This window comes from Volvox carteri, assembly GCF_000143455.1.
Source record: "Volvox carteri f. nagariensis unplaced genomic scaffold VOLCAscaffold_15, whole genome shotgun sequence".
NCBI lineage: Eukaryota > Viridiplantae > Chlorophyta > Chlorophyceae > Chlamydomonadales > Volvocaceae > Volvox > Volvox carteri.
The window spans coordinates 847,238-857,268 of record NW_003307558.1 but is presented as its reverse complement, the minus strand read 5'-3'; the positions used below and the strand labels follow the sequence as shown (position 1 = coordinate 857,268).

Genomic DNA, 10,031 nt, shown 5'->3' with positions numbered 1-10,031 from the left:
TGTTTCGTACACTCCTGACCGTCCTCTGTTTGTTTGCGCGCGCACCTCTCCCCCCCGCTCCACCGCTGGACTGCCTGTCCCGTATGTGCCACCCGCCCCGCCCCGCCCCGCCTGGGTGCCACACCGCAAAATCCCAACTGCCATGCACACTCCCCGGTTACTTTTACCCCCAACCCCACCCCAACCCCACCACCCCACCACCCACTTCCACCACCTACCCAGCTCACTGTCCCCCCCTCTCCCCTCTCGTGCGTGTGACAGGTGCGGACGCCACTGCCGCCTTCCGGCTACTGCGCAACGTGAGTCGCTCCCATGTCAATCGGGTACTGCTCAAACGGAGCATGCTCCGAGACCACCTACTCAGCCATTACGTGGCGGCTCTGGAGCGCACCATGCATCACTAAAATCCCCCAACCTAAACACACGGCGCGCGTGTTTAGGAGGGCAAGGGAACACGGGGCGGTTCTACAGCTCCCAATCCCCCTCCCCACTCCCCAACCTCCACTGCGAGGTTACAAATAGTACGCGAATAATTTTGATAAAAAAAATATTTTTTTATCACAACGCTGGACACCCAGGTGCCCGGGAGAACGGACTACGGATATACGGATATACTGAACACACTGCTTGTGCGCATTCCCTGGGGGTGTCGCGTCGTTGTTGCTTCGGCAGCTGGTGCTGCCTCCTCGGGCTGTCGGGGCAGTTAGTCTCCCCTTCGTTTGACTTCGTGCATGATCCGGATCCCCTCCTGCCGTACATCAGCGCCGGCAAGTTTATTCATTCAGCTTCTTTCATAAGGTTCTCCCCCTGCAAAGAGACATACATACATACACACATGAACGCACACATTACATACATACACACGCACAAACACACACTCACACATTCGCACACATCGATATATACACACACACACACACAAAGACATGGAAATGAAAACGGAAGACCGCCGTACGACTCCGGGGGGATCTTCTCTCAAGAGGTATGTCCCGACCGGAAGATGAGCCCCCTGGGTGCGGAAGTACCTCACTGACCAACTGAGGTGGGTATGTAGCTGAACATAGATAGCTATTGGGATGAGGTGGGGAGTGCGAGGGGGGGGGGAGGCTCCGAGCTACGTGACAACCCCAGGGTTTCCCCCGCCTCGCACAAGCACTTTGCCTTTTAGGGTCGGCTTCCCTTTCCTGGTTCTGAGGGGAAACGAATGAAGGTACAAGGTTCCTGAGGCGGGGATGGTTGCGGTGGTGGTGGTGGTGGTGGAGGGGGGGGCCCTGCTAGGGACCTGTAGAGGAACGCGCTGTGTGTACGTAGCCTCAAGGTGCTGTGCCGAGCCACACGCGCGCGAAAGCCAAGGAGCGCGGGACGATGACCGTCCTGGCCTTACTTATTTGCGAGTTGGGTTGAGAAAGCGGGGAAGGGGAGGGAAGGGGCGAAGAGGCGCTCCGCGCGCACATGCCTTGGCCTGCATGAAGTTGTCGCGAGCAGTGTCACGATGGCGTTGGCACATCTTTAGGTTGTTGTGAGGTTGAGATGTTGAGATGTTGAGGTGCGCTGCTCCGCGGTTGCTGAATCGCGAGCTGATCAGCAGGTGCGATTTTAAAATTTGAGCTGATGCCGTTTTGGCGCCCTTTTGACCTCACTACTGGCAGGGATCTAAACAAACAGATGAAATTGCGACAATAATGATTTCAATTCGTTTATTTTACGGTTTATCTTTTGTTTACCCCTTATCTTCTGAAAGAAGGAGAAGACGTCATCTGTTTGCATGATTCCACCTCTTACTGCGTTGCTCATTGCCTTGGACTGTGACTTTCTGCCTGTTGGACATCTTACCCGACCCGCGCGCCAGTATGTGATATGTTGTCAGGTTTTCAACTCGGCTTTGGACTCAGTTTTTCCACCCTGGCTTTGTTTGGTTTTCCACTCGGCTTTTTGGATACTACTTGTAGACTGCCACAGTTATTGTTAGGAGACTTCATAACACGACACATGCCGGTCCGCGACTGCACTTGTGTTTTAGTAGGGACTGAACCGCGACGAGTTCGGTAAATGGAGATGTCACGTGCGCAACTTTACAAAAGCACACACACACACACACACACACACACACGCGTGTATGTGTGTGTCTCTGTGTGCTTGTGACACGTCCACATTTGTCCATTCATTATATTATGCACACAGAGCACGAGGATGCGTGTAGGCCTGTACTTCTTGCATGGATTCAAGAAGTTATCGGTTTGAGACCTGAAACTCCGTTCGTGGCCCTGGGAAAAGCATGCAGGGGTCGACCTGGTCTCACCAAACACCACGTGCACCTTTTTAAAAACTCCAGTGGCATCCCCCACGACATCTTTGAGCCCGATCGCAGACTTCTGTTTAGTGATTGCACTGTTGGGTGATTCCACTGGAGCGACTCATTAATACTCCACATTTTTAAGTCTTTATGGCGCATATGTCACACGGAACATTAAACTTACTGACGGTCCTTTAGGATTCCCTGTACCAGGGCCATTCATTCCATTCTTAGGTTTCTTGCTTCGTCGTGGATGCGTCCCCACACTTTTTATTAAAAGAAGCTGAAAAGAAGCTATAAAGGAAGGAAGCACAATCCCTCAACCGTAAACCGGCATCGTACACGAAGACTTGTCGCAGGCTTTTCGCACACAACCTTGTGCGGTATGAGCCATGTACAATTTCCGCACATAATAGTCATGGTCCGAATGGGTCGTGTCTCCTCTTGGCCTTGGCGCAGTGGGCCCGGCCATCGAAAATGAAATACACAGCTGGCAGGCAAGAGCTAGGCCTGGACAAGGAAAGAGCGCCGCAATGAAATCTAATAATTGTACATAGCACGTCCTCGTCAGCAGGCTGGCTCTCTCTGCCCTAAGCCTTTGCACGCCTGGCAATAAAATTCAGCACGCGCCCTCGAGCGATGCGTTGCAAGCTGTCAACGCTCTTCCGAAAAGTCGCTCCTGTAACATGCGTATCCCTCCCAGCGATGATGCACGTCGTCACACGCAAAACTCTGCCAAGGGAGGGGCAGTGAGCGACCTAATCCTTCGCGTCCGTGACGCCCTCGGCGGCGATGGAGAACTGCGCCTCCCGCTCCGGCAACGACGGCGACGCGATGATCTTGACGACGCGGTTCTCGCCGCGTCCCTTTCGGAGCGACAACCGGGTGGTAGTTGCGTGGGCCATGATGTTGCCGCCGATGGGCTTCACTTGCGGGCCGGCGAACATACCACCACCGGCACCGTCCAGGTTCGCAGCAACCACCTATAGCAAGGGAAAATGCGAACGGGGAAGAAAAGCATCCATCCACATTATTTCTTAGAAATGAAGCACGACCGGAGCCAGCTGGAGCGATTCATAGCCCGTTTCTTTCATTCCTCCCTTGTTTCGGAAAAAAGGCGCGTTATAAATACTTGGAAGGTGGGCTGCACATGGATCGAGTGCCAGCAATGTTCCTCCGCCAACCGTCGAAGGATATGAGATCAGCTGATCAAGTGTAGTAGCACCCGCGGATCAGATATATGCTCTCAAGTTACTTAATGTCGCAGATTCTTTTGGCTGATATGTAACCAAAATTAATAATGGACAAATAGGTCATGCTGACTGATTACCGCCATGCGCAGGTTCTGCCCGTACCTAGACTAGGAAAGAGCTACGGACAGTCCAGCAGCTGCGGACAGTTTTGAAACAGCATGCCAACAACCGGAAAAATGCGACGGTCCACACAATCCAAAACGTGGAATACATGGAACTGGTGTCGGGGCAAATTTAAGCTATGCCAGAATTTGCGACAGCAACTGCCTTCCAACGACTTGCAACGTCCTCGATGCGCTCAATAGGAGTGCCCCAGCGGACATTCCTGGAAGTGAAACACTGCATTGCGAAATCCCGAAGTCTCGGTAAAAAAAACAGATAAGGTCCCTGCCCTCGCTTTGATTTTTTAATATGCGAGCAGAGACCTCGTAGCTGGGCACAGCCTCGCACCGTGTACCGGTGCACACCGCGGGGGGGCGGTTGACCGAGCATAACTCGTAACGCGGTCACCCAAAGACGCGAAAAAGATTATAGATGGAACGGACGATTGGTTTGGCCTACCGATGACATGCAGGCACACACACATACACACAACCCAAAAGTGTTGTTCCATGCGCAAGCTATAAGCGCGACACCGTGCATAGATTTGTACCGTGCATATGCATTTGTATCTCCAGCCTGCTCTTAACAAAACTAGCGGTGATGTCCAATAGGATGTAGCCAATCACTGTTAAGTGTGACGGCCTTTTTAAGGCAAAAATGATGCAGTTCCCCCGGACAAACCCGCCCCCTCACTGCTTGGCACCGCAGATTGCTACTACTACTCTTGCTGCCGCTCACCTGGTTTGTTACAACCACTGCAACGCCGTACTCGTCCGCGATGCATTGCAACGCCCGCAGGAACCTGCGCACCAGCACAGTCCCAACTTTGGTAGACAAGACCCCCGCCTCCGGTTCGGAGACAGACACAGAGCGGAAACAAACCAGTTGCCAGGCCATAATGGTTCACGCCGTGGATCTCCTAACTTAGTCATCCCTGGGAGCGGGCCAAGCGGGCCTCATCGTAAAGCTGGCAAGTTCCAGCATGCGGCAGCACGCGGCGCCTCGAGCTCGGGCCATGTATTAGAAACCCTAATAATATATTATTACCTCACCTCACCTCACCTTCCTAGGTGGATTTGCCGAACGCTGAGCTCTCCCCGCCCATTGTACTCGGTGCGATAGAGGGCCGTGGCGCTGTCCACGATCAGCAGCGCGAACCGGCTGTCTGCCAACATGGAGGCGGCGTCCTGCAGCAGCCGCATCTGGTGCTCGGTGTTGTGCGCCCGGGCATACGCCACGTTGTTCAGCACGTCTTCGGCGCTCAGCCCGTACCTGTTTTAAAATGTAATGGTGATGTAAGGAAGTCGGGATTCTGCGGGAATGATGGTTGCAGAAACCGTTCACACGCGCGCCGCTGAGGCCGTTGACCTCGGAACACCTTTCGTATCAATGGCTTTTAAAGCAGCGGGGCAGAGCGACTTAGGCATTCTAAGGAAAGCAGTCTGCAGTCTTCTTTTCGCGACAAGGAGAGCGCAAGTAGCGTGTGAGTTTGTGGCATATTTCCGGCGTGCAGGTGCAAGTGCTCACTTCTCGGCGATTTGTATCAAGCGCTGTGGACGGAAGGTGCCCTCCGTGTCGATGTACATCGCCTTGCCCTCTCCACCGCCCATGTCCACAGGAAGCTGCATTCATGGATGGACGAGCAGGGTGGTAAACGTCATATGAGCGAGCAGATAAGATGGGTCTCGAATTTCGGAAGGCAGTCGTTCTTCCCTCAATACTGAAACAACTTTGCATACCTGGCAAGTAACGCATAGCGTGTGACATAGTTGCGTCTTCCCGCATCGGTACTCCCCGTAAATCTCCGTGATGCTGCCAGTCTCAATACCTCCTGCAGTATCCAGAGTTTTCGCACGTGATATACGTGCAGTTCATCTCAAACCCTGGTGCCCTTCCTCCTCCGTGACATCCCAGCTTTCCTTCTTCCCCCAGTCGTACCCTCCAGGATTGAATCCAGCTCCTTGCATCCAGTTGTGATATTGATAACCTAGGAGACGCGTTAGCATAGGGTGTTTTAGCGTATGATAGCGGGGTTAGGGGTTGAGGGGGAAGCGGTATGGCACAGTTCGTGGAATGTGACGCACCTCTTTCCGCTGCTCTGCAACAATAGCTGCCGTAGTGAATCCCATAGGAATGATTTTGAATGCTGCATCCCGTTGCGAGGATGATGTTAGTAACGATACTGATATATGACCTCTACATGCCGTGTAAACAACGCACCGACAGCCTGCATTTTGTCGATCTTAGCTTCGCTCAGCCCCTTTATCTCCGCTAGCTGCTTCTTTGGGGCGTGAGCTAGGTGCTCTACTGTGTGGACGCCACCCTCTTTAAGCTTTTTAATGTCTGCCGCAGCGACGCCGTGTTGCTGCACACAAAGCGAAAAATTCCAAATTATGAACACATATCGCTACAATGAAACAACGCCTACGCAGCAGTGAATGGGCCGTATGGTCACCTGAAGGACCTCTACAAGCATTGGTCCCGTAATCTCCTCCTGGCCCTCTACCATGCCTTGATGTTCCATTTCTTCCATTTCTGCGGCCATCTTGGAGGTGACTTATTCTGAAGTAGGTGTTATTTAAGCTGTCTGGTTCAAGGATTATGAGGGTCTTCTCGTTTGCTGCTCAACTTTTTCGGTTATGTGATAGAGTCGCATGTAAGCTATGTGAAAACAAACAAAGCATGAGAAGATGATAACACCGCGCTATGACGCGCACTGCAACTTGTATGGCCATGCTTCGGATGCTTTGGATCCAAAATCGCACATGCACGGACTAGCGATCCGCCAATCCCTTGCCTTCTCTTGTGCAGTATGAGCATGTTTATCATAATTGTGTTCCGCTTCGGTGATGGACTTCAGGATTTATATAGGCAACGAATGGGAAATATTTGCCCGCGAGCGCCTTCCTCGTTGCATGTTCCCAGTGTTCGCAGCTCCCGTGCTCTCATAGTTGCGATCTCGCAGGGAACGACACAACCATGTGTTTCATAATTCAAATCCTTTGTGGCGGTACCCAAGCACTGCGTACTGCCACATCCGCCACAGCATCAGCTGTTCGCGGCTGCCCCCCCGCCACATAGCCCGAGCCGGTGGACGCTCCGCCTGATCTGCCAGCTGCGGGCGCCTGCGGGCGCGTTAAGTCGTGCAGCACCTCCCGCTCGGCCGTGAGCGCAGCCAAGTCGGCGCGTAGCCGGGCAGATTCCAGCTGAAGCTGATTTTGCCTGCAAAACAACAGCACAGCACAACACAGCCGGCATATGCTGCCCTCGACAGTCAGGCAGCTTGAGGGGTGCAACGCTTTTTCCCCTCCCACGTTGAAGCTCTGTCGGCCTCAGAAACCATCACCCGCGATATCTTGATAACTTGGCAGTCAAACGTAGCTCATCGCCGGTGTCGGGATGGGCATCTGCCGACACCTTTCCACAAACAGTCGCACATCCTGGCGGCGCCCTGGCGGCGTGAACAGACCCGGGACAGCGCGCGCTCTAACCGCACCTGCCTACCACCCAGCACTTTCTGATCCACCAATTGACAAGTTCAAAAGCATCACCGCCCAAGGCGCCAAACACCGCACCCCATCTCGCCCTCCTCCAACCTGCTCTCCGCCTCCAATGCAGCCCGCGCAGCTGCGGCTCTCTCCTCCTGCACCTGCTGCGCCAGCCGCCGGTTGGCAGCCTCCGTTGCCACCAGCTTGGCCTGCACCACGTCGGCATTTGCTTCGGAGGTAAGGTGACCATCCCGAGCTACCTGTGCGGCCCTCCATGCCTCCTGGCTCGCCTTCTCCATCGCCTGCATCACAGATCGCAGGCCGTACGACAGAAGTAGAGCAGTACGACAGGTAGGCAGCGCGACAGGTCGGGTAGTGAGTGGTCACCATCCCAGCCGCACTCCAGGATGTGGACTGTAACGTTTGTAACGTATTTTTGCCATTGCAAAGTGGTGCGACTGTGATAATCCGCTCATTACCGGCGGCTGGTGATATAGCTGTACGTGGTACACACATGCGCGCACAGACGGGCGCAACCTCTCTCTCCGGGATACCCCTTTCCGGACGCCCTCTGGGCCCTCTCCCTAAACCGAGTGGCTCGAGGAATTACGTCGCAGCTGCCGCAGCGGCAGCGGCGCCTCTTCGCCTGGTGCCGCCTTTATATTACACTCACCTCCACCCGCTTCCGCAGCTCGTCTCGCTCCTTGACCACCACCTGCAGCTGCTCCACCTGCTGGGTGGCTTCAGTCGCCGCAGCCACCGCCGCATTGCACCGCTCCCTCTCCCGAGCCACCGCCAGTGAGAGCTCCTCCGCGCGCTCGCGATGCGCGAACACCTGCGTGCGCACACGCACCACAGACGTGTGCTTCATTTCATGTAACACTGGTGGCTTAAAACTTAAAAACAGAGGAGAACCGCGAAGGCGCAACTAGCAACGGGCAACGCAAACGGCTGCGTTACAAGGGACCTGTTATTTCTTTACGGTACATGCGTCCATATGGAGGAGCTTCCCCCTTTCCTCGCGCCCTCTATCCCAGTGGTCCCCAGCAGCGCCCGTTCCCGCGTTTGTAATAGGTCGTACGGCAGGTTGTATGGCCTCTGTGTTTTCCCCCCAACCCCGTATATTCCCCCCACCCCTCATCTCTCCCCCTCAACCAACCCGGTAGCTCACGCCGACCCCAGCTGCATGTCTCTCCTTCCCCCAGCCGCCGTGTATCACCTCCCTCATACCCGACATCCCCGAGTACTTGTCACCAACAGACAGGCGCGCACACACAGGCACGCGCACACGCACGGCGATAGGCTCCTTCCTCGGTAAGACTCACCAAGCGCCCAAAACAACACACACACACACCTGCGTGCTTCCATGCTACCACATCACACATCAGACAGGACGCAGCCCCCCTTATCCAGCCGTGGCCCCACCTCCTGCTCGCGCCTTTCCAAGTCTCGCCGAAGCCGCCGCGCCTCCCGCTCCGCCGCCTCCGCCGCCATCCCAGCCGCCTCCGCCGCCCCCCGCGCCTCCTTCACCTCCTTCCTCAAATGTTCCTCCATCTCCTCAGCCCGACGATCGTACCCCATGCTTCCACCTCTACCGCCGCCGCCAAGCCGCCGGCTCAGCGGTGCAGCCAGCGACGCAGCCTCCGCCAGCTGCCTGCTGAGCCTGCTGACCTCAGCGTCTAGCTGTACGGATCGTTGTGTTTGTACAGTAAGATCCTGCGCCTGGCGTCGGATCTTCTCCTGCGAGTGCTCCAGCTGCCGCTCGGCTCGCTCCAGCCGCTCTCGGGCCCCGCGTAGTAGCTGGCCTGGGGCCCCGGACAGGGCCGGACAGGGAGGGGAGGGAAGGCCCGAATGAAGATTAGGAGGATTAGGAGATTAGGATCGCGGCCGAGTGGGAGCTGGGAGCTGGGAAGGTTGGGAAGTTTAACGTCGGGCTCGTCGGATAAGGTCGATAGGGCCGCGAGGAGACGCACGGATGGGGTCACTTAGGAAAGGGAAATGGGTGCCGTTTGGCTGGGGGTCGCTCGAGAGGTTGTATGGGTGCACGTGGGCTGGGGACGAAGAGGGTGATGATCAGGATGCGTTCCCCACAAATCTCCATTTCCCCTCCTCCCACTGCGGGCGTCCTAATCGCCAAGGGCCAAACCACGAGCCGGCCTCGCCGGCTTAACAGGTCCACAAATTCACACCGACCATACTCACCTAGCTCCTCGATCCGATCCTCCTTGTCCACACACCCCTTACACGCCACGCTCAGCATCAGCCGCCGCCACCGCCTGGCGCTGGAGACCCCCCGGGGCTCCCCTACTCCCACCCGGGCTCCACCCGCGCCGATGTCGCCAATGTCGGGTTCGTGTTCCCGACCTGGCTGGGGCTGCTGCTCGGAATCGGCGTCCTCACCAGCGACACCGGTGCCCTGCGCGGTTACATGCCGCCCGCGGGTGGAACTGGTTCATAAATGCGTCAGGCAGGGTGACGTACAACCGTACAACCGTCTCATCTCAGCTGTCGCGTAATCCTGCATCTGGACATTTGACATCCGCTGCCACCAAACCAGTGCTACGTTGCGACCCTAAAAGAGAGGCGTGTGCGTGGTGGTGGGGATATACACACCCGCTGCAGATCGACTGGAAGGAAGCGGAAGGGGGTGGGGGGGATCTGGATGACTCGCTGACTCCGGCTTTGAGCCGCTCGGGGGTGTCCGGAACGGAGCTACAGAAGCCGTAAACCCTCTAAAGCGAAACAGACTAGCCAGGCGGCCCCTGCAGCTGAATCTTTTGTTGTTGTTGTTGTTGTCTGTTCGGCTGCTGCGCTTTACCCCTAGGCGGTCAGTAATTGAGCGCGCCGTCCCCACGTTTCTGCAGACGTGGGAGGGAGGGAGGGGGGGAGGGGGGG

The 10,031-nt window shown here is 55.9% G+C and overlaps 1 protein-coding gene across 1 annotated transcript in view; it reads right to left on the bottom strand.

Moving 5' to 3' along the window:
• Nucleotides 1-6,641: 6,641 nt before the first annotated feature.
• The window catches only part of VOLCADRAFT_90053 (uncharacterized protein), a gene marked incomplete at both ends in the record, with an annotated part of 7,440 nt that continues 4,050 nt past the window's right edge, over nt 6,642-10,031 (bottom strand). Inside the window, 7 exons of the mRNA XM_002949582.1 lie at nt 6,642-6,870; nt 7,224-7,438; nt 7,810-7,971; nt 8,562-8,941; nt 9,339-9,552; nt 9,750-9,763; nt 9,991-9,994. Of these exons, the coding sequence (XP_002949628.1) occupies nt 6,642-6,870; nt 7,224-7,438; nt 7,810-7,971; nt 8,562-8,941; nt 9,339-9,552; nt 9,750-9,763; nt 9,991-9,994 (1,218 nt within the window). The remainder of the gene's footprint in view (nt 6,871-7,223; nt 7,439-7,809; nt 7,972-8,561; nt 8,942-9,338; nt 9,553-9,749; nt 9,764-9,990; nt 9,995-10,031) is intronic.